The sequence below is a fragment of the Sceloporus undulatus genome, chromosome 3 (assembly GCF_019175285.1).
Source record: "Sceloporus undulatus isolate JIND9_A2432 ecotype Alabama chromosome 3, SceUnd_v1.1, whole genome shotgun sequence".
NCBI classification, from domain to species: domain Eukaryota; kingdom Metazoa; phylum Chordata; class Lepidosauria; order Squamata; family Phrynosomatidae; genus Sceloporus; species Sceloporus undulatus.
This window is the reverse complement of record NC_056524.1, coordinates 203,121,080-203,145,276: the sequence shown is the minus strand read 5'-3', so window position 1 is coordinate 203,145,276 and position 24,197 is coordinate 203,121,080. Positions and strand designations below refer to the sequence as shown.

General features: G+C 39.6%; 1 protein-coding gene across 2 annotated transcripts in view; it reads left to right on the top strand.

The window, feature by feature from the left end:
• Positions 1–24,197, top strand: part of TECTB (tectorin beta) — a 36,007-nt gene that overhangs the window by 1,680 nt on the left and 10,130 nt on the right. Inside the window, exons 1-8 of one of the 2 annotated variants that reach the window (XM_042459840.1) lie at positions 10,324–10,360; positions 11,152–11,337; positions 15,145–15,335; positions 16,712–16,854; positions 16,960–17,032; positions 20,073–20,176; positions 20,265–20,348; positions 21,325–21,487. In XM_042459840.1, the coding sequence (XP_042315774.1) occupies positions 11,262–11,337; positions 15,145–15,335; positions 16,712–16,854; positions 16,960–17,032; positions 20,073–20,176; positions 20,265–20,348; positions 21,325–21,487 (834 nt within the window). In that variant the 5' untranslated portion in view covers positions 10,324–10,360; positions 11,152–11,261. Of the gene's footprint in view, positions 1–10,323; positions 10,361–11,151; positions 11,338–15,144; positions 15,336–16,711; positions 16,855–16,959; positions 17,033–20,072; positions 20,177–20,264; positions 20,349–21,324; positions 21,488–24,197 lie in introns of those variants that run through there. The other variant, XM_042459839.1, reaches the window with a different exon arrangement.

The window sequence follows — 24,197 nt, the reverse complement described above, 5'->3', positions numbered from 1 at the left end:
GGGGACAGTTGCTCTCGTAAAAGAGAGTTGACATTTGGCGTCCCTCAAGGTGCCATTCTGTCCCCCATGCTATTTAACATTTACATGAAGCCGCTGTGTCAGATCATCCGGAAACATGGAGCGTGGTGTTATCAGTATGCTGATGACACCCAGATCTATCTCTCCATGTCTCTGACTGATACAGTGACTAAGGATGGCGCCTCACCTTTGGATGCCTGTCTGGAGTCAGTAATGGGCTGGATGAGGAAAAACAAACTCAAGCTGAATCCGGAGAAAACAGAGGTACTCGTGATAGGTACCCCAAGTCCAGGCAGGGAAATTTGCCATCCAGTCCTGGATGGGGTCACACTTCCCCTGAAGGACAAAGTTCACAGTTTGGGAGTACTCCTGGATTCATCTCTGCAGTTAGCATCTCAAGTGGATGTGATGGCCAGGAGTGCTTGGTACCAGCTTCGGCTGATACGCCAACTGCGTCCCTGTCTGGACCGAAAGGACCTTGAAACTGTAGTACATGCACTGGTAACCTCTCGCTTGGATTTCTGTAATGCGCTCTACATGGGGCTACCTTTGTACCAGGTTCAGAAGCTACAGTTAGTTCAAAATGCTGCAGCCAGACTGGACGCTGGAACTTCCAGGTCAGACCACATAACACCGGTACGAAGATCGCTACACTGGCTGCCTATTAGCTTCCAGGCTCAATACAAAGTGTTGGTTATTACCTATAAAGCCCTATATGGCTTGGGCCCGAGTTACTTGAGGGAACGCCTCTCCCCATACAGTCCACCCCGCACTCTCAGAACATCAGGGAAAAATCTACTAGTACATCCTAAGGTGAGATTGGCAGCAATTCACCAGAGAGCATTTACATCGACTGCACCAATGTACTGGAATAAACTTCCAGAAGAGCTTCGTATGACCTCTACATTGGATGCTTTTAAAAAGGCTCTAAAGACCCACCTCTTCCAATTAGCTTTTCCTCTGGACTCTTTATAGAGAATGTCTCCTCTGATAGAAAAGGTTAACTGCAATCGATAGATTCCATGTTTGTTTTTATACGCTGTTGGTTTTATTAGTTTTATTGATAGATATTTTATGATGTGCACTTTTATGATGTATAATTTTTACAGATCTGTGGACCGCTTTGATCATTCCGGAAGAGCGGTATAGAAATAAAGTATTATTATTATTATTATTATTATTATTATATTTTACTTAAGTTCTGGGGAAATGCATGTATGAACTACAAAATGGTTTTCTCTCTTCCCTTTTTTTTTAAAATCTGTCTGCTTTTCACCAGTTGTCTTCCTCCAACCACACTCTTTCATATTCTTTCTCACCACGTTGTTTGTTTCTTCAGCCCTTTCAGTCAGCATTCCATGCTACTGAATTACTACTGTAATGTTTGGGGTCCTCCATGCCATGGGGTTGCTTTTTCCTTAATTCCTTTAATTTTTAAAACAGTCCACAAGTTATCTCAATCTCATGCTCTCTTTCTTGTAAATAAGTGGTACAGTTTTTGCTACATTTGTGTGAGTGTGAGAAGATGGAATGATGATAAATCATGGCAGTGCATGCTTTCAGTGTCACTGGAGCAGTGAACCTTTATTCCACAGCATCAAAGTCCATGGTACTGAAACTCCTATCTTGGTTCAGCACATTGGATAACTACTTTTTCAGACTAAAAACTAGAATGCATTCACAGAGCCACTGACTGGGAGTCACTCGCTGCTACTGAGAACAACAATGTCTGACTTGCTTGTATGAACAGTATAGTTCAGAGAAAATACTAAACAGAACTAGATCACAATCCTGGATTTTCTAAAAGCCAACTGCCAGCTTCTGTTTGCATTAAAATATTTTTCTTCCCATGCTAGATGGTGAATTGAAGAAGAAGAACCTAACTTTAATATATACCTCCCATTGTGGAGAAAGGCAGGATATAAATCCTGGAAATAAATAAATAAATAAATAAATAAATTTTATTTCTATCCTGTCTTTTCCCTTGGAACGCAAGGTCGCCCAAGGCAGGTACAGATAAAGGACAAATACATAGAAAAAGTTAGCACTGAAATGCAACTAAGTTATTAATATTAGAACACTATTCAATAAAAAACAACTGAAAGCACATCCATTTAAAAAGAAAGGAAGGAAGGAAGGAAGGAAGGAAGAAAGGAAGGAAGGAAGAAAGGTCATAAAGCAGAAGCTGTTTAAAAGCCCTTTTCATTAAAAAAAGTTTGTTTACTGCTGAAAATATGCTGGGTGAAGAAATTGTTTGTCAGCAAAAATACAGCAGGGTAGGGCCCATTCTCGCCTTCCTGGGAAGGTGGCTACCCTAACGTGACTGAATAAACAAGTATTCAGTACATTTTAAAAGTTAAGCACTGTACAGACACTTTTAAGATGTAATCACCAAAGGTTTGCATCTGGAAAGGCAAATCTGTAAGTTTGGCTTTCATCAATATTTCATGTTTGAATATTTGATGTTCCTTCTGTCTCCTCTATTAAAAAAGTTGTGAATTGGGATAAAACTCTATGAGAAATGAACTGAAATTGAATTTTCACCCTTCTATCACTTCTGTTCTTCACTGTCCTCACCACGTGTGTGTCAAGTAGAGAAGTCTTATAAAGCCAACTAGGACACTAGCTACACTAGTAATCTTCTCTAGATGTTTACCCAACCTTTTCTATCATTACAGGGAAGTGCTGGGTGTAATTTAGATGGGATGTGAGTGTGATATTAGCAGCTTCTTTACTATTGGAAGTGACTATAACTAGAGCTTCTCTGTCACTGGGACCCATTCACACTACAAAATTGTAGCACTGTGATTCCACTTCAGCTGACAAGGCTGCATTCTATGGAATCCCAGGATTTGTAGCTTGATGAGGCACTGGAGCTCTTCAGATGAGAATTATAAATCCCAATGCTTAAACTTCACATCCCAGGATATTCTATAGGATATTGCCACGACAGTTAGTTATAGTGCTATAATTGTGTGGTGTGAATGGACACAAGGTACAGATGAGAGAGATGAGAAAGCCCTTTGGAGCAAGTATTATGGCCTACTCTGACTTCTTCATCAGTCTTGTCCTATTTTTGACACTGATGTCTTAAAGTATATATTGGTTGCTGAGCAGCCCAAGCTTAAGCAGGCTTACTGAGATGAAAACATCACTGAGATCTAGGGAATAGATAGGGCAATCCTATTGGTGATGTCAGAGCACTTTGAGGCTGGAGTGACAACATACCTAAATCCCTATTGGGAGTGGGGCAGCAGAATGAAGGTGAGGAAAGAGTGGTGATTGATTACAGCCCTTCCTCTATTCATTCATTTTTTAAAAAATAATTACTGATTACTAGCTCACAATAGGAAGAGCTTCCTTCCTTCCTTCTGTCCTGTATTATCTCCTTCTTTTTTCCATTCATTTCCCTCCCTCCCTCCCTCCCTCCCTCCCTCCCTTCCTTCCTTCCTTCTTTTTTATTTCTATTTGTTCATATTTTCTTTTGGCTCATGATTTCCACCCGCTGGCGTTACCCAAGTAATACTCAACAGAAAAGATAAAACTGTTTTTTTTACAAAAGAATGCAAAGAATACAAAAACAATTTAGTACAAATGAAATTAAAACAAATTCTAAAGACCCACTGCTGTTTGAAATAATATACTTTGTGCTACCTGCTGGAAAATCAGTAGGGATGGACATATATTGATTTCTTGTGGGAAGAGGTTCCACAATCAGAGTTCTACCACAGAGCTGATCCTGTCTCATGGACTCAACAATGTAGCATTTTAGGAGATTATCACACCAGGGCCAATTCAGCAATAATCGAGGTAATGAAAGCTAAAGCAACAGTAGTGTTATAGAGCTAGATATTTTTGTACAGTCATTCAATCATGTAATTATTGTAACATTACCCTATAATATCATGATTGTGTTTCTCACACATCCATGAATGAATCATTGGTACATTGGAAGTGAAGACTGAAATCCACTGTAAAACTGATCCTGGCAAGGAGAATGGATTGCCTCCACCACAATGCATTCTGGGTATCCCTTGTTGCTTCTGCAATAGTGCAAATGAAGCATGATTAACTTTTGTACTCTCGCAATCACACTTTATTCCTGCTAATGAGAAGCTATTCACTGGATTTTCCCATGAATGGTTTGTTGTTGGAGCATTCCTGGTTCTTCCCAGGATAAGTCCTGGATGAGTGTGATGTCGTTTGAAAATCTTCCGTGCGTGATTTAGCCGAGATTATGCCTTTTTCTTCCCCCATCTGATAATCTCCTTAGAGTGGTGTAGCATGTAACAGGACAGATCTATTATAGATAGATTTTGTTGCTGTTGTTACTCTATTTAAGAAGGTAGGCCTGCAAAAAAGAGTTTTTAAAATTAAAAAAAAAAAATCTTCTGTTTATCCTGATATACCCATACTACAAATGAAGGAAAACTAAGGCCTGTACAGACAGGCAAAAAGTGCCATCCTGAAGTCAAGGTGAGAGTCCCCAAGCTCGGGTGCCATCTTGGTGTGTGGCTGTTCAGATGGCTCACACCATGATGACGTCATTTTGGTGCAGCGCCCAAATGTCCCCAAATGTCGCCCAGCAGTGGCTATGGCACCACTTTGCAGGGACAAAAAGGAGCCGGAAAAAACAGCTCCTTTTGGTGTTCTGCGGAGGTTGGATCGATGCCATGACATGCATTTGCCACAGCACTGATCCAAAGCAGAAAGGGGTGGCGTGTCACTGCCCCTTCCTGCCCATTTGTACAGGGTCTTAGTACCAGGATGCAAATCTTGTAGCACCTTGGAGACTAACTGTGTAAAACAAGTTGTAGCATAAGCTTTTGTAGACCCGGTCTATTTCCTCAAAGGCATGGAGTAGGAATGAAGGAAGTAGACCAAGCCTTATGCTACCAAGCCTTATGCTAGTAGACCAAAAGCTTATACTACAACTTCTTTTGCTCTGTTAAGTCTCAACAGTGCTACAAGATTTTTTGCATACTAAAATTCCAGATTAAGACAGCTATGTCTCTGATTGATACCAGAATGGCACTCTCAGTTCTTTAAATGTATATCACGGACAGAATTTTTTTGGGTGGTGGTGGTGGTGGATTCTTTGTGGACTACAACTCACAGAATCCCTCGTCTGTATGGTCAGTACTATCATGAAATAGTACTTCTCTGCACATAATGATATTAGGCTACAAATGATTATTGCTATCTCATGAAATAGAAACCATAATTGCTCACTAAGTGGGTTTCTCAAGTGCTCCAAATAGCAGCAGCACCTAGCTCCATTAGATGCTATTTTATTCTTGCCATCTCAGTTGAAGTTCTGCAGTGAGAAAGAATTTTTAGTGAAGAGAAGATGGAAAAATGGGCCCTTTGTGCCATTCATTCATCTGACAGATTTTCTCAGATTGGCAGTCTGCCCTTACATCAAAGCCATTGCTCTTGTTGTATTTCTTTGCTGGATGTGGTCCCAGTAGCACTGGAAGGAAGCCAGAGAGATGGTGCCAGCAATAGCAGCAACCACATAAAAGCTTCTCTTATTCTGACAAACGAACAGTTGCCCCCCATTGTCATATCCCGCCAAATTGTCCCTATTGATTGGCTTTCAGGTAAAGAAATGCTGTGTCTATGTTCTATGGAAATTAGAATGTGGAGCTCCAATGGAGACCATTACTAAAGATCCTAGGAACCAGCCACTCAGCTTATGAAGATTTGGCAAAAGAACACTGTCAGGACAAGCAAGATCTCATCCTGGAACAGCAGGACTCTGCCATGGGAGATAAGAAGAATTTTTGATAGAAAGGGTATGCTTCTGAGCAAGTTACTTAATGGGGGCACTACTAAGATACAGACTGTTTTCTTTTAAAATTTCCTTAGTATGGGAAGGAATTACTTAATTGTAAATGTTCCCACTGCGCAAGCCTCCCCTAAACACCAACACATAAGCAATGTGGCGGTTCAGAGTTGGCCATATCATGAGGCTGCGTCAAGCAATCACTCCAGAAGTGGCAAATTTGCTGCCCCTCTGGAGAGTGGCCACTATGAACAGTTGTCTAAAGCTAGGTACGTTGTAGTTTTTCCTCAGATCATTCCTTGGAGTGAAGGAGAGACGTAACCTGAAAAACCAACTGTGCCTTAGCACAGACACCTGTCCAATAGCCCTTTGGCTTGAAGGCTCTTCAGAGTGAGACACTAAAGAAATAATAGACAGGGGGTATGTAGTGCTCTCTTGTTCTGGCAGGCAGTATGGCCTGGGGACAGGGGGATGTGTCCACTGCAGCTACTACAGTTGCAACAGCTGCTACTGCAACATGCTGTCACATATTCTCTCCTTCCTTTTCCCTTTCATATATTTCCTATTGTAGCACATACGTGAAGAGTGCACCTTCATATTTTCCTCCACCTCCTCTTCCTCCTGAAGTGACAGAGTGGCATCTACTACCACTACTGTTGCTTTTGGAGGTTTCCCTCTCTGATAGTATAGTGGGATGGGGTAGAGCATGGTGATTGGTTGCATAGATGCATCTTTGCATGCTCATAAATAAGACAGCCACCATGAGATTTAAGACTAGAGCACTTTGCTCCCCATCCTTAAGCAGTGGAACAGCTTGGGCAGGCTGCATCCCTCAGTGAAGGAAACCTCATATTTCTTTCAAGGAAAAACAAACAAAATTAAATTTACAGGCAATTTCACAGAGAAAAGAATCCTAAATCTAAAGTTGTTACCAGTTGACTGAAACCTAGGGCCCAAACAGACAGGCCAAAATAAAGCTGCTTTGGGTCACTTTGGAGGTATGCTGTTTAAATGACATATGCATCTTAAGAGGCCAGAAGCCGCACCAAAGCCATGCTCCGGTCCTAAGGACTAGAGCGCAGCTTTGGCGCAGCTTCTGGCCTCTTAAGATGTGTGTGTCATTTAAACAGCATACCTCCAAAGTGTCCCAAAGCAGCTTTATTTTGGCCTGCCTGTTTGGGCCCTTAGAAAGTTACATTTAAACAAAACAAAAAATGGTCTGTTTTCTTTTAGAATTATTTTTAGAAAGTGATTTGTTCTTGCCTCTTACTTTGTTTTAAACATAAATTGTATTTCTCCTTTCATTCCCTCCAATTACTTTTTTTAAAGTGTAGGAAATTACTTTTTAAAAAAATAAACCTTAGGGTTGATAAAAGAATAGCATACAAATTCTTGTCTAGATGCATCTAAAATACTTTCAATGCATTTCAAAATATCATTTACAAAATATTACTTGCTGCATCAGTACAGTAATTTCATTTGCATATCTAAATCTAAATTTGTTGTACGCTCATTACCAAAGAAAGGGTAACCTGTTACCAGTAACAATGTTACTTTGTCATTCCCAGCTCCGCATTTGATCATTTCCACTTCGTGGTAGTGAATAATATGCAGATTCAGGGAAAGACTGACGACATGAGAAAAGTGGTAATACGTGAACATCAACTATCCTCTTGTACTCTGCAGAATGCCACAGATGTTGCTGGTACTAAATAAACAAAAATAAACAAATAAGCCTAGCACCCTCTAGTGGAAATTGCTTCAAACAATCTCTGCGTGTCAGTTATTTCACATGGAGATTCCATCCACGCACAGTAACTCACTACTCATGTAGCAACTGTGGTTTATCAGAGTTGACATGCAGTAGTTTCTCCAGCAATTTCTGTCTGTAGGTTTTAAAACTTGTTCATCTCTGAATTAACCCACTATATAATGAGAACTTTGAAAGTTTTTATCCATTATTGTCTTGCTGTAGAGCATTATAACACACACAAACAAGGCCACAATGTTACTTTCACCCTGTACAAACAGGCTGCCATCTTATAATAAATGAACAACAAATGATAATACAACTCTTCAGGTAACAGTGAATATAACAAGGTAAAGTGGAAAAGCTATTTCTCAGAAAGCTGTTTGAGGCTAGGATCAAAAGAAGCCATTTATTCGCTTTTGTGGAATTCATTATAGCTACTCCCATAGTTAAGGTTTTGCAATCTGCTTAATCTAAAGGTGCTCTCTTGGGGAGTGCAATTAGCATTTGCAGTATAAATTTGCTATTTAATGAATGCTCTTTTTTATTTGCAATTACTCAGAGAAATGCAAACCTCTCTAGGGTCCTCACCTTTTATCAATGCAGAGATCAAATGCCATTTCACCTAAGTACGTTTTGAGCAGTTCTTATTTCTTATGCAAATAAAAAACATCTAGAGATAAACTCTGCACTGTAGCAGAAATTGTACCGTGCAGTCGTTTGATTAGTACCTTTCGCCTAAGAAAGGTATCATGGATTTAAAATGACTTCTTCTTAGCGAGATTTCAGGAAATTGAGATTGTTTCTGTTAGAGATTGTAAAATTACCAATTTAAGTGGGTTGCAATCTGAAAGAAGTATCATTTGCTAACCCATAATGGGAATCAAGAAAAATCCCATAAGGCAATTAGACCATGTCTTATCTACTTTCTGCCTATGCAACGTCTTCTCTTTATCTTCTAAGGCCCAAAACACATGAACAAGATAGAGTGGCTCCCACCTGCTTCAGGGACAGAGGGGTGTATATGACGCACACCCCAGGAACAGCTGGAAGCTGGCCTGAGGCAACCTAAGGTGACCTGGGGCCACTTGTAAAAAAGCACTCCTTGCTGGCAGCCTCCTTTAAGAGCAGGCCATGCGGTTGCTGCAGTCCCTGGGCAATCTCTGGCTGACCACAGGTGGAGTAGCCTCTAGCTGCTTTTTCCTGCGGTCTGCATGATCTTCTCTTTCTTTTCCAACTCTCAGTAAAGAAGGGAAAAGACATCCATGTAACCCTCCTCAAAATCTTATTTCTAGTGGAATGAAGCAAGTGGTTACCCAAAGTGGTCAGGAGGCTTAATCAATTGGTAAGTGGTTTTCAATGGAGGCTTAACCAGGGGCTACGAGGCCAGTGGAGGCCTGATCAGAACCTATTAGGTCTGCAGGACCCTAACAGAGCTTATAAGGCCTGTGATGCCTACTCAGGGATGAAGAGGTTTATGGGCCCAGTCCCAAAGCTACCACATCAGGGTCTGTGAAAGCCTAAATGCTGCTCATGAAGCTTGTGGTAATCCAAAGGAAAGGTCGCATCCACACTTGCCCTAACCAAACCGCCCCAATAAAGTTTTTTTAAAAGCCTGATTGATCAATAGATCCAAAGAAGAAGAAGGGGTGGACACAGCTTAATTAATCCTGTGACTCTGCCCCCTCACACACTCAATGTTGTGCTGCTGTGCACTGTGACCTTTTACTAGGTCTCCTCTCCCATGGGTCCGACAAAATCAGTTCCTCCCCACAGCACTATGCACCATGGTTGCAGAACTGGGTTCTTACTTTAAATTTTAAAATGTACGATTGCTTAGCATGAAGGGCATAAGTGTTCATAAAAAAAAAGAAAAGGAAAAAAAGAAAAATGATAGATTTTCCAGGGGAAAAAATTAGAAGAATCTCAGATTTCTCTGTTGCTGTTGTTATTTCAGATCCAACAGTTGCAGAAATATAATTTTTTTAAAAAGGTTTCAAAAATATACCTGGAACATGAACAACCAATTATTCTTGACATAAAAATCCACACATTAGGGTTAAATCCTATCAAAAAATTATAATATTATAATAAATTGTATTCTTTTTAATGTGTTTTAAACACTTTTATCTTTTTAACTATATTTTATTCTTTTATATGCAGTCTGTTTTAACATTGTAGTAATTTAATTCTGTTTTCATGTAACACTTTCTATGTTTTAATTGTACTGTTTTAATTTTATAAGCCACTCTGAGTCCCAGGAATATAAATAAATATAATAAATAAATAAATAATATTAAAAGTTAATATTTTGACATGGTTCAAAACTGCCATAGATTTGGAGCCCTAGATAATCTAGTGAACTCTTTATAATTAAAAGTAGTAAATGATCAAAACTGGAATTCTCTTTTAAACTTTATTGCAGCAATTGCAAAACTCTGAATTCTCTTTGAATAATATCCAAGTCCAAAATATCCTTGTTTTTGTTTTTGTTTTAAACCAATAATGTAGTATACCTCAGCAAGAGAAAACTGAAGGCAAAGTCATGAACTGAAGAACTGAAACTAAATGCTTGTACTGGAAAAGTGAATGATCCAACTTGTTATTCATCCAGCCCTCTTTCTCCAAATGGAATAATCAAGGCTGAATATGCAAATGCTACCATTACAAGATGCTCTATATAAAGCAAAGATAATGCCAGCCAGTGTTATTTGAAAAGACACCTTGGAAAAGTATACTTAAAATTTTCCGCTATTTTGAGTAGGAAGAATAAATACCTTGACTTGCAGCTTTGTTTCCATGCTGTATGTATTATGCACTTAAAATACTATATTTTTTAAAATTTAAGTAGAGATGTGTTAGTAATGAAGTATAGTTTAGAAATATATTGTATTTCATAATAGTGTTTGATACCGCACTGAGAGAAATGGAGAAATGAATCATGATGCTAAAATATAAAATGATAATGCTAAAATGGCAGTGACAGTTTACTGAATCGCTTGTATGATGTGAGAGATGTAAAATGTCTAAAATGAAATAATTAGCATTATACATAATATTTATGAGTGGCTGAAAAATACTCTTATGTTTTGGGTATAGTAAGACTGAAGTCTTAAAATATTTATTAGAATTATTGTGACATGGATTAGATTAATAAGGACACCAGTGCAAATGGATAAGGATCTAAGACCAAAACACATCCAGTCAACTGTAGAAACTGCAGTTACTTTCAATAGGTTTAAAAGATATCTTTCTAATCTGCTCCTTCTTTCCAACTTAATCCCATCCAGTTTTTTGATTTTTCAAACTTCTTTCTAATCCTACTTTCATCTGTAGCTTTTGCACTGCCTTCTTCTCTTTCTCTTTCCTTTCCCTTCCATAAAATCTGCAACTCTGCATGTGTATGTGTGTGAGAGAGAAAGAGAGCGTTTCTGAAAGCCAAAAGTAAAGCTTTTAAATTGGTCATTATACAGAACTGTTTCTAGGTAAAAGATTTTGAACTTTTTAAAACTTTAAAAATACAGTAGACACTCCTGTTACAATTTCAGAATCTCCCTCAATTCATCACATTTTGTATTCTGCTCTTAATTTACAGGTATTTCAAACAGGTTTAATACATGTAAGACACAAGATTGTGCTCAAGATCTGGAAATATTTTGAAAAATAAAGATCTGCTTTTATTAGTGTTTCACAATCTTGGAGGAAATGCTGGTGGTCGCTTTTCTACTTTGGGTCATTTTGGCTCGAGGCGTAGAAGCTCCTTGCATCCCAAATAAAGCAGGTAAAAATAACTTAATTTTAATAATTCCATTCTATTTTCTCCTGTTGAAATTAAATAATCTTTAAATTACATGATTTTATTTACAGATGAACCATAGCCTTGCAAAGAAATATCCAGCCACAGTGTTTATGTGGAGTCTTATCTCTGGATACAAACTATCATTTGAGACAAAAAGATAGAAATCCACATCACTTCCCTGTAGGTGACATTAGCCTGGGTTAAAATTTAGTACTTCTGTTTTCATATTGAGGTGGCCAGTGGATCTCCCATTGAGGAGACAGTGAATTTTATCTCCTGCAATTGCTCTGAGATGACTGAAAGCTCTACTGGTACCAACTGGCAAAAGCAGCTATAGGAAGAGCAATGTTACAATTAAGAGTGGAACTGCTGCCTTCACAGTATTGTCTCTACCACTGTTTCTTATTCTGAATATGAACAATGGAAACTCCAAACAGTGAAACTCCAGAAGAAAAGTATGTAATTTTTCAGTAGCCCCTACCTGTAGTTTACTAAGATGGAAAGTAGGAGGATCATCATCATCAAGATCATCATAATAATAATCATCAATTTATCAGTTTGAATCTTAAACTCCCATGAGATTGTTGTTGTTGTTGTTAACTGTCCTGGAGTTGTCTTTGACTCATGGTGACCTTATTTCCAAGACCCTCTGTCCTCCACTGCTCTGCTCAGGTTCTGCAGGCTCAGGGCCATGACCTCCTTGATTGAGTCTATCCATGTCATATGTAGTCTTCCTCTCTTTCTACTGCAATTCTATCTTTCCTAGCATTGTAGTCTTTTCAAATGAAACCTTTCTTCTCATGACGTGGCGAAAGTATGACAGCCACAATTTAGTCACCCTGGATTCCAGAGAGATTTTGAGTTTGATCTGTTCTATGACCCATTTATTTTATATTTTTTGGCCATCCACGGTATCCTTAGCACTCTTCTCCAGCACCAGGTCTCTGATGAATTGATTTTCTTTCTATCAGCTTTCTATCACAGCCCAGGTCTCACATCCATACATGGAGATGGGAAATATGGTGGCTTGGATGATCCTAATTTTGGTATTCATCTTGATAGCCTTGCACTTTAGGATCTTGCCTAGTTCTTTTATAGCTGCCTTTCTCAATCTTTGTCTTCACCATTTTACTTCACCTTTTTGACACCTTTTTCAGATGTATGTTTCCACCAGTTCTATTCAGGTGATAAATCATACTTTTTACATAATTTCAGCTGTACTCACATTATCATGGCATTTCTTACATTCAGTCTGTGACATCTTTTGGCATAAACTAATAAGGTAGTCAAGAGTTTCATCTTTTTCTTTAGATAGCATTTACTATCCATAGTTATTTTTTTTCTAGTATTTGATCTGATTTTTTGGGGATGATGATGATGATGATTCCATAACACAACACTAGCAGTAACAGCAATAACAACAAGACTTCGTTTACTTTTCCCCACTCAATAACCATATTCCTCTTCTACTGTATTTCAAGCAAGACTTGAAACAGTGATTGGTTTAAAGCTCTCCAATGACCCACAAATTCAAACAAATTATTAAAAAAATTGTAGCACAGGCATTTTTAAACAACTGCCTGTGTCAATTTTCTTACCCTGCTGCCCTCCTGGATATTTTGGAAACTCAACATCCATCAGTCTTAGCCTGTATGGCCAATATTCATAATGATAGGAATTGTAGTTCAAAACATCTAAGAGATTCAGGTTAGGTATCCCAGATCCTTCCCCCCCCCCCCCCCCTTATGTTCATTGTTTCAATTTGACCAAGATGGATGATAGTTACATTATTCAAGTCACATTTCTTTTGTAGTGGTTTTGTCTTCTCATTGAAAGTCCCACAAAGGGACTAGTAACACTGAATCTCACTTACTGGATCTCAAATGTCTGAATCTAAGGGATTATTGCTGGCATGGACCCTGTAGTCCTCTTTCTTTTTGTCATTGTTATTCCAGTGTGGAAATGTGGGGAAAGAATTTCTGGCATATCTTTGCTTACCTGCCTTTGCTTTGCAGGATGGAATGCCTTTGTCATATAAAATAGTAGCATAAAATTATGAATTGGTGAAGACTATTGTACTGAGTCAGTGTCCCAAGCTTCACAATTCAGGTCCAATAAATGTTGCTAGAAAAAGAAATTCAGTTGTCAATGTTATGTGTTCATGTGTTGTGTCTTGTAAAATTGCTAATCCAGCCAGAACAAAATAAAGCCACAAATCTGTTCCATCTCTTCACCACCACACTTTCAGAGGAAGATGAGAGTGGAGGGTCAAAGCATTCAAAGCTGTATCTGTGTAGGGAGTATATTTGCAATTCAAAATTCTAATTGTTCCAATCACTTCATTTTCTTTTTTAAAGTAACTTTCCAAGCTTGAGAAACCTCTCTACCCTCTTTACAGTTTACTCTTCAAATCACAGCTGCAGTAAAACACAAAATAAAAAAGTAATTTAAAAAATGTGGGATTTTACATAATCTGTACTTCCTACCCTAACCAATTCTAAAATCATACTCTTAAGGCCAAAATTATGAAGTGGAAAAAAGATTTTTTTTAAAAAAGGTTTTATTGGTAGGAAATTATTAATCTGTGAAGAGGCTCACCATCAAAGTAAAATGAAACCTTTTTAAAAGCACTCTGATGTTTTATGAGAACTTACTTGTATCTTTTTAAAAACATACCAGAAAGTAAAGTGCACAGCTGAAAGGGGCATGGCTCCTTTTAAGGCACTCAACTCAAGTTCAATAAACAGTTTCTGAGAGGAAAGAACTGGAACATCTTGGATTTTGCAGGTTTAGTTGTGGGCCAGGCTCTACTTAGCAGTAATAATACAAACTGTATTAGCTGGGAAAAGAGGTTACCGCTGTAGAGACTTGGCTCCATGATTGTCCATGGGATTGTCAACCTACCTGCCAACTGATAAGAAGGAACCATTCAACTGATGAAGCCAACTAACCCAGCCTGCCTGGTAGGAATACCTTTGCAATGTCTACGATTCCACGTGAGCATAAGCCACTAGCATTGGAGTGGACCACCTACCCTGAATCTGGGCATGACTCTGGTAGCCCATTCCTGAAGGTCCTACTTTGAGACCCCAACTGGGTTTGACAGACACACATGCCCTCTATACCCCAATTGGATTCAGATTCCATGCTAAAAAACAATAGAAGTTGTAACAGAATTAAATGCCCTATGAAGATTCACATATGTGACAAACAAAACCACAACACCATGAATAGAGAGAGAAGGTAGGGAGAAAGCTCTCCTGATTTTTGAAAGAAGCACAGGAGACTGGTCTCTTTGAGCCTCGATCACAAGTCAATAGGAAGATGTGATTTTCCCATCTTTCCCCAGAACCCAGGAAGCTGCACAGGCTTCTGGGAAAAAGAATCCTCCATTAGTGAAGAAACCAACTCTGCTTTGTTCCCTGTCATGACATACAAAAGCCCCTCCCTGGTAAAATCAGGGATTGCTCTTATTGGAGAAGCTCAGGAGCCAATAGGGCATTTTTTTTTTGTCTTAACTGAGATGACTTCCCATGCAGTGTGCTTCAGTCCCAATGCTGTGACACCCAAAATTTTACTCTGTCATTCCACTACTGCTTATTCCCAGACCATCAATGGGATTGCAGCCATTGGGAACTTCATGTGTGACAAAGCTCACCACAGCTTACCCGTGGAGCTGCAACAATGCCAAAGCAAAACAGTATGAAATGAAAAGAGAATGTGCCTTTTGTCATCAAATAACCATTTCTGTCTTCTAACTGTACTTTTTTTCCTCCCTTTCACTTTTAGATGTAATTTTGGTGTATTGTTATCCCAAAACCATCATCACAAAAATCCCTGAATGTCCTTATGGATGGGAGGTTAATCAACTAGCTCTTGGAGGGATTTGTTACAATGGAGTCCATGACTCAGGATATTACCAGTTTACAATCCCAGACTTGTCACCCAAAAATAAATCATACTGTGGAACTCAATCTGATGTAAGTAGACCATGTACAAATATTTCCTTATATAGAAGATGACTGGGTACAGGTCTGACCCCAAACTGTTTGTTATATTTCATAAAGTATAATCACCCCTGTTAAATGATAATTTATAGTTTTGAAAACCATCAATTTACCATTTTCTAGAGTTATGTACTTCTTAAAAATATTGGTTGGAATCTTATTGTGGACTTACATCTTTGCAAGTGGATTTAAGTCTGTGGAAATTAGAATTGGGCAGTTCTGTAACTTCTGTATCCTGTAAAGAGTTGCTGTTGGGTTACTACATAGTGGAGCCAGCAAAGTGACCAATGTCCATTGGGGCTGATATACAATGGGTCTGATGTGCAGCAGTCCCATTGTGCATCAGAATAGTGAATAGGAAGTGCTGATATGCATTGGGACACTTGTGTTGCAAAGATGTGTGCCTCCTTACCCATCTTCACAATTTATTAACATGATTTCTTAGCACCTTAGCAAAGGATGCATCTGCACACCCCTTTAACTGCTGTGGTTCCATCCAACAGAAGCTTGGGATTTGTAGTTTTGTGAGGCACCAGCACTCTGGCAGAGGAGGCAAAAAACCTTGCACAACTGCAAATCCTAGGATTCTATACGATGGAACTACAGCAGTAAAGTGGTGTCAAACTGCATTATTTTACTGTGTAGATTCACCCTAAATATATGTTACATAACATAGAACATGATAAAGGATTCTGGTAATTGTTTCAGAGAAATGTTAGAAGTCAACAACATACTGTTGTGATATTACAGGCATATTCAAAACTTAGATGTCAGGTTATTCAGGTTAATTGTCTAATAACTGTTGTGTTTTTCAGATTTTTCCTGCTTTCTTTAAAAAGCCCATTTAGCAAGGTATACATCAGCATCAACAATGTTTCCATGGTTAGTGTTGGGGCTGGCATCATTGGGTACCTGGTAAAGCCTGCACCTCAACAGAAAAGACCACTGCCAACTTCCAAACTTTGCTCTTTGGGGCTATAAATACAAGAATCCTCTGGGCCCATCATGGCAAGTGGCCATGGTTCACCAGATAACCAAGGGGATTGTGGGAGTTATAGTTCAATAAGGTATCTTTCCCCATCTCTGAGTCCCAGAAAGAACAATTAAGGAGGTAGTAAAAGGACTAGGCATGTGCCTGTTGCTTTACTACTCATCATAAGATGGTTAAGTCTCTAAATCAGGCTAGAAATATAATGTTCTGAACGAAAACACCCATGGCAGCTTAACAACTAACTCCTTTTGCTGGACATAAATTTGTGTAGGCACAGGCCTTCTTTTTTGTTGCTTCATTATAATTTGTAAAAATGTGTAGAAATGAACATTCTCCCTCTCTCTTTTCTTGACTGCAGTTTAAAAGCCCCGTCTACAATTTCTATAATTCCATTGTCTCTAATGACAGCTCTGTGATTGTGAAAAGCCAGCCTGTGAACTATTCATTTACATGCACCTACCATGCAAACTACCTGGTGAACCATGCTGCCTTTGACCAAAGGTAACTCTGCCTCAATTCACTGGAGCTCCATCTTCTAGCACATGCTTCACTGTACTTTCAGTCATGTGTATGATTCAGTCATGTGACATTTTCTGCCTCTTTTAGAGTGGCAACAGTTCATGTGAAGAATGGCAGCGCCGGTTCATTTGAAAGTCAGTTGTCTCTCAACTTTTATTCTGTAAGTACTGCCTATGTCTATCCACAGTACATTTCTCACTGGCATGAACAGAAGATGGCATTTGCTAATGTCTTGAAAATGCGTCGGTTCATATGTTTTTGCATGTTCACTAAATATAAATGAAATTTCTATTCCGATATTCTACTAGAAACATTGTGCATTGTAGCAGGTATTGTAGGTATATGATATTTTAAAGAAATATGTATGCCTTGATGAGGTTTTCCAGGTTTCTATTAAGTACATAGGAATTGGTGAGTGCAATGTTCATCACTTGATAGCTTATTATTCAGTGACTTTGTATAGGGCTAGGGAGTAGGGAGTGGGCAAAATGGATGATATCTTAGGAGGGGGGCGGGGGGGGGCCTGAGACTCTGACAGCTACTACAATGAAAAAGCAAATACTATATTTCAAAGCAACCATTAGTATCTTATCAAAACATTGAGTGCTATAGCATCTGTTGCTAAATATAGGGGAAGGGGCCAGATAATGCATCTTGCCTCAGGCCTAGTTCCAGCTCTCAGAAGTTATTTTCTTAGCTGATACTATATACAGTCTCCCCTCCTAATGTGCGGATCTGAGATCTGCACCCTGGAATATATCTGGAGGAGCGACCTCTGCTATTGGCAATTGCGCACATGCCTGGTGCACATACCCTTGCCGTGAGCATGGGGGTGCACTCCATTCAAGCCTATGGGGCTTGAATAAGCATGAGCCTCTGTTTTTGCTGGGGGGGGGTACAGAACAGATCCCCCATGAAAAAGGAGGGCCAACTGTATTCCAAAGTAATGGTGTAAAATGCAACAGTATGTGACTAATAGATGCACAGTATTAAGATCATATTATTCCAGTACTGAAAGTCTTGTGCTGGATGACAGTTACACCACCAATCTGTTTTGAACACATCTAATCTCATCTGATATTGAAAGCTAATCAGGGTCAGGCCTGTTGTGCATTTGAAGGGGAAACCACTAGGACTCTCCAGAAAAATCTCAACAGAAAAATCCTGTCAAAAACTTTAGAGAATTTTACTGGTCATCAATGACAATACTGTTAGAAAGACCAATGGTCTGGCTTAATAGAAGGCAGCTTTTTGTGTTCCCATTACTTCTGAGCCATTTCAACTTCTTGATATCCACCATGGAGGCCTAAATGACTTGAGAGTCTTGTTATCCAAGGGGCTGACTCTCTTATTATGAATGTGTCTGAAAGTTAAGATATAACAAAAGGCCCTCTTGGAAATACCATTACTTGTGGGAACCTGCATGATGGACAGTGTTGCACTCAGATTGGAGATTAGCCATCAGTTAGCTACCAGACTTTTATTGCTTTTAGGAAGAGTGTAGTGTCACATCTCTTTAAGACAGCATTTTAACATTTAATTGATTTATGAGTTTAATAGTTTTGTTGTTTATATTGTCTTTAAGAGGCTTATTAGACACTTGGGTGTATTTTTAGTGGAAATATAAGGCAGAAATGTGATACATGCATCCATAATAAATATGTTGTTAGCTTTGCTTTAGGAATGGATAGGGTTCTTGGATATCTGTCTTCTCCCAGAAGTCTCATGCGGCCCAATAATCTGTACCAAATGATTTGGGAATACCCCCACCCCCCCCAGAAATACATGGAAATTTTATTTGGATCCTTGGGGGCACTGGGGAGCTCCAAACATGGTGAAAATGCCCTTCACAGCTCCAGAAATAATTCTGGAGCACCTTTTCAGAGGTTTTTTTCTTAACCTCTAGGAGGTCCAGGGGACCACGAAAGCAGCCTTGAGGCTATACTGTGCCCACCCCTGTTGTATAGCAGCATAGCAGTGTTTTATACCTCTCGTTTATTAGTTGGCATTTTCCAGCTATGCCCACATATCCATATTCTACATTAGGGCTATTGGAAGCCATTAAAAACTGTGGAAAAAACAGGAACAAAGAGCAGTGTGTTATCTTGTCTTTTTTAGGTCTCAGTACGCATAGAGTTTCTTTTATCCCTCCTGAAATGTACCTAGCTCTCTTCTGAATGAAGGAGATGCATAATGTTCTCCTGGGGTTTTTAATTCTGCTCTGTGTTTGCTTTCTAACATTTGTTCCATGTCATAAGGCTTTTAACTGAAAGTTCTACCCCTTTGGTATACACATAGCTTGAATAGAAATCAGTCCCCAATCTCTTTTTGCCTTACCCAGTTTAATTTCAGACAGAGGGTGGCCTACATTTTACCTTGAATAATTGATGTTGCTCAGGTTCATGATACACTAGCAAAGATTCTCTCCAGGGGATCAGGTGTCCAATGTTTTCCCATGACCCCACAGTGACAGAATGCCCCTGAACTCTCACCATGTTGATGTTTGGATTCTTATTTCAACACCTCTTATGGCACCTCTTGCTATCTTTGGATTGGGGTTGATTAGTGTTAAATATATAATTTCATCAAATAGAATAGAATTACAATTAGAGCCTGCCCTGCCATTGGGCAAGGAAAAACCACTATCTCAGACCTCTAGTTTTCAATGTCACAGTAGTACAGCATTGCATGGTTCATTGCATAATTACTTCTGAAGATACTTCTTACTCCTAGAGAGAAGTGCTTGTATTTTTTTTAAAAAAACAACAACAACAAACTTTGAGTATCAGAATTACTGGGCCAGCTTTGGGAACCATGCATGTTAAGTCGGGGGCAGGGAACATCATTTGTTTTTTCCACCTCATGTAAGCAAATATCTTGGACTCTGTAGTCAGGTAGAACATGACATTTTGTGAAAGTGTGATAAATCTTGTTATTTAAATGTTCTACCATCATATTTTTACTGTCATGGTGGGAAAGAGATGTTCGTGGAATTTTCTCCCTCAAGTCCAAAAATAGTTTAACAGGCCTTGGCTACCTTTACTGGAGATTAAGCTGCCTTGGGCCTGTACCAGTTTACTAATACCATTGTGGGAGAAAGGTGGGATATATATCTTTGAAATAAATAAAAATAAAACCCACTTTTATCTATTAACCCGTTTCCTGATTTATTGTATTACTATATTTTATTTTGTTTTCAGAATGCTAAGTTTTCAAGCCAGAAGGAAGCCCCTTTCATAGTTGAAACTTCAGAAATTGGTTCAGATGTATTTGCTGGAGTAGAAGCAAAAGGTTTAAGTAACAGGTGTGGTTTTTACATCGATCAGCTCTAGTGTGAAATTCTAACTGAAATGATTGCTCTTCAAAAGCTGATATATGCTTGTTTCCCCTAGATTTAAAGTAGTCTTGACCAATTGCTGGGCAACCCCTTCAGCAGAATATTTCTTTCCAGTCCAGTGGCCATTGATAGCTAAAGGGTAGGTAAGTTTGGTCTCCCAATAAAAATAATTCACATGAGTTGTAACTGCTGAGCCAGAATATCTTAAGATGCATGAACAGAGTTAAGCTTTTCTTTTACTAGTGATGCTAATTCAGTGTCTGCATTGCATGGTTAGCATACACTTTTGTTTGGAAATTACTAAATGCAATGTAGAACTGTGGCTTTGCACAATGGTTTTATTTTCAGGATGAGGGCATTGTTGTTGTATCATCAGGACAATTGTACATGGAGAGCAAGCAGTATGGCTGTTATACAACAATTGCAATGAGCAACAGTTGTGTGGGACAGGCTGTCCTTGCACAATGACAGCACAAGGAGGGGAGAGAAACAACCCCTAACAGAACCCCAGGACTTTGGTAATCTGGAACAAAGGAAAGTGGAAAGCGAAGAATGCCCTGTGTATGTTGGGAAAATATCCCCTCCCTTCATGCTACCTTGTTTTGTGATGGGAGCCCCCATTTCACAACAGGACATCTTGTGTGGCACCTAGTTATTCAATGTCAGCTCCTATTACACAACAGGACATTTGCACATTGCACATTATCACAACAGTCTTAATAATTAGGCAAATCATGTCAGCATTATATCTCTATCATCATAAAGTTACTCATCTCAGTCCTTAATGCAGGAACTCAGCTCTTATGACTCCAAAGACTCATGTAATAAATGTCTTAGTCAGTGATGCCTTCTGGGACTCTGCAACGGTATTTATGATTTCAATAAGCTAGAGAGCATAGTAGAATATTTTACACTCTTCGTTTTATGCAGTCACTAACTTTCATTGTCAAACTGAACCTAACTTTTAGCTGTTCTCAGCCTATCATAGGTCCCTACTAATTTTCTGTAATAGCCCCTGCTAAGTTCCTGAAATAGCCAGGATGAATGCAATGATGGTAATAGAGATGACAAAAGAGTTATTGTGATTCTTCTAACTCTAACACTTTATGCCTCAGCTGTGCAGCAGATGACTCCATCTTAATACATGAAAATGGAAAAGACAGCCGAGCCACATTCCAGTTTAATGCATTTCGCTTCCGGAATATTCCCAAGCTTTCCAAGGTGTGGCTGCATTGCGAGACACATGTGTGTGATAGTGAGAAGATCTCCTGTCCTGTGGTAAGTGTAGGCATTAATAAGGTGTAGCAATTACAGCACGCCTGCACCATATGTGGATGCGCCATACACGGCTTCAACCTTACACGGAAGGTTAAGCCACAGGGCAATAAACGATGTGCGTGCCCGTGGCACACGCACCACATTGAACATGGAAGCACTCTCCCATTGCAGCCAATGGGGTTTGAGCTTACACGTTTTTCCCCATATATGAAGGGATTCAGAACGGATCCCTGCGTATGAAGAGGGCGAACTGTAACAATAAAATTCAGATTGCCAAAAGTGGCTCCATAGTCCTTAGGGCCTATTGAAAATGTAGTTAAGTGGCTTTGATTCAAGATTAAAGTATTAAATAACTTTCCTTAAAGGCACTTTAAAATTTTGTTATACAACATATAATAAAGACATGCGGTTTAGTGACTAGTCACTATGGTTCTAATACTTACTTGGGTCTAAAGCAGATTTAGCTCTCAATCTAAGTCACTTCATGGTGTTATCATGAAGACAACGTGGAATAAAATTTATACTTACTGACTTATCCCTGGGTGAGGAGAGTGCAGCCTGCAAGCTCCCAAGGCCCTATACCTGGATTTCTCCCCAAAATATATATTTTTCAAAAGGAATTACGAAGAAAAGAAATGGAAGTTAGCTATCAGTTAGCTACCTGGGTAAATATAGGTCTTCTGGGCCCATCGCAGAGCCAGCATTGTGTAGTGTTTTGACTGTGGGACAAGGATTCCAAGATAGCCAGATCTGAATCCCTGTTTGGCTTTGGGTAACCTTGGGCAAGTCACACTTTCTCAGCCTCAGAGGAAGACAATGGCAAACCTCTTTGAACAAATCTTGCCAAACAACAACAACAACAAGCAAGCAAGCAAGCCACCCTGTGATATGGCCGTAGAATCAGAAATAGCTTGAAGGCACACAACAATAACAACTGATCCCAGAGGATCTAAATATAGTGATTCCTCCCACTGTGACTTAGATAAAAAAGAGAGTGTTTTGAATAAAAAAAATGCAAACAATTTGCAACAGGAGTATAGGGCTGAGGTGTACTACCCAAGTCCTGAAGGGAACCATTGTGGCCGCCTGCTGTATATTTTTACAAGTAAGGTCAGGCTACAAAAAAAAAAAAAACATTTGGATTACTGTAATGCACTGAAAAGTGCTCAGAAACTTCGGCGGGTTACAGACCGCTGAAAAGCAGCGGCCTGTACCTGCCCCTTTCCCCGGTGTATCAGGGCCTCAGCGGCCAGAGCGGAAGCCGCTGAGGCCCTGATCCGCCGCTTTCTGGGCCGCGGGGAAGCGGCAAAAGGCCCCTTCCCCGCAGCCTGGAAAGGGTGTCCTTGGGGCTTCAAGCCCCAAGGACACCCCGCGGCGGCGGGGAGGAGGAGAAAGGGGCCACTTGGCCCCTTTCTCCTCTGCGTCGCTGGCGCAGCCATCTGAAGGCTGCGCCCAGCAATGCAAAGCCAAGAAGGAGCTCTGAAACGGAGCTCCTTCTTGCGCTGCATAAAGGGCACTCTAAGCACCCTCGCACGGTGTGATGGCGTCACGTCCGTGCCGCCTTGTTTGGAGGCAGCGCATTCGTGACGCCATCATGGTGGCCCCCATGTAGATGGGGCACCTCCATCTTGGACATCCTCAGGACGTATTAGGCTTGGGGGCATCAAGAAGTGACACCCCTTTTTAAAACTAGGACGTCCTGATGACATCCCTTATGGCCGTTTGTAACGCGCCTTCAGTTAGTCAAAAGAGATGCATCTAGATTTCTAACTGGGGCTGGTTAGAGGGAGCACGCAACTTCCCTGGTGCAGGAACTCCACTGGCTGCTGGTGTTTTTCTGGTCATAACCCAAAGTGCTGGTGATGACCCTATACAGCTTTGGTCCAGGATATAAGAACACCGTTATCTCCCTTCGAATCTGGCTATCTTGGAATCTTTGTCCATTCGAGCTCCAGGATCATCCAGAAAGGCTCCTCTTTGTCCCACCACTTTTTAAGTCTTGTTTGGTGGGAACAAAGGAGAAGGCCTTCTCAGTCTTTGGAACTCCTTCTCTGGGAAGACCAGGATGGCTCCCTCTTTGCTCTCCTTCCAACCTCAACTGAAAACATTTTTGTGCCACCAGACTTTTAGAAATTGAATGGGTTGGGATTTTAATGATGTGCAGTATAGTTTTTATGGTTTATAGAACCTTTTAGTAAATGTCATTGTTTTAATATTCAATGTTTTAATGTTATAAATTGTTTAATTTATGTTTATATTTATTTTTACTAAAGTTTTTGTAGAGAATACAAAAAGTGGTACATCCAGAGAGGAATGATGTTAGCTAGTTCTCTTGAAGAGTACCTGAGCCTCTTGAGACATTCTGTCACTGAATTTAAACTGGTCATTGTGGAGTAGGGAAGGAAAGAATATTTCTAATTATTCATGCCCAGTTGAAAACACATATTGGAAACCGTGTCAGGAAGAATAACAGTCCAGCAAGATTTTTGTTCTGTTTCCTTCTGTTACTCTCGATCCTGAAATGTTGAAAAAGATTTTTTTTTCTATACAGAAAAACATGAGGTGCTTTTTGTGAAGAAAAATCTGTTGTGCAGAAAATAGATTTGTTGTGCAGAAAACCTGTACAGAAAACAATTTTTCTGTGCAAAAAAATCCTACCAAAAAAGCCCACAAAAAAGCCTCCGTGGAATAATTCCTCCACAACACTTCA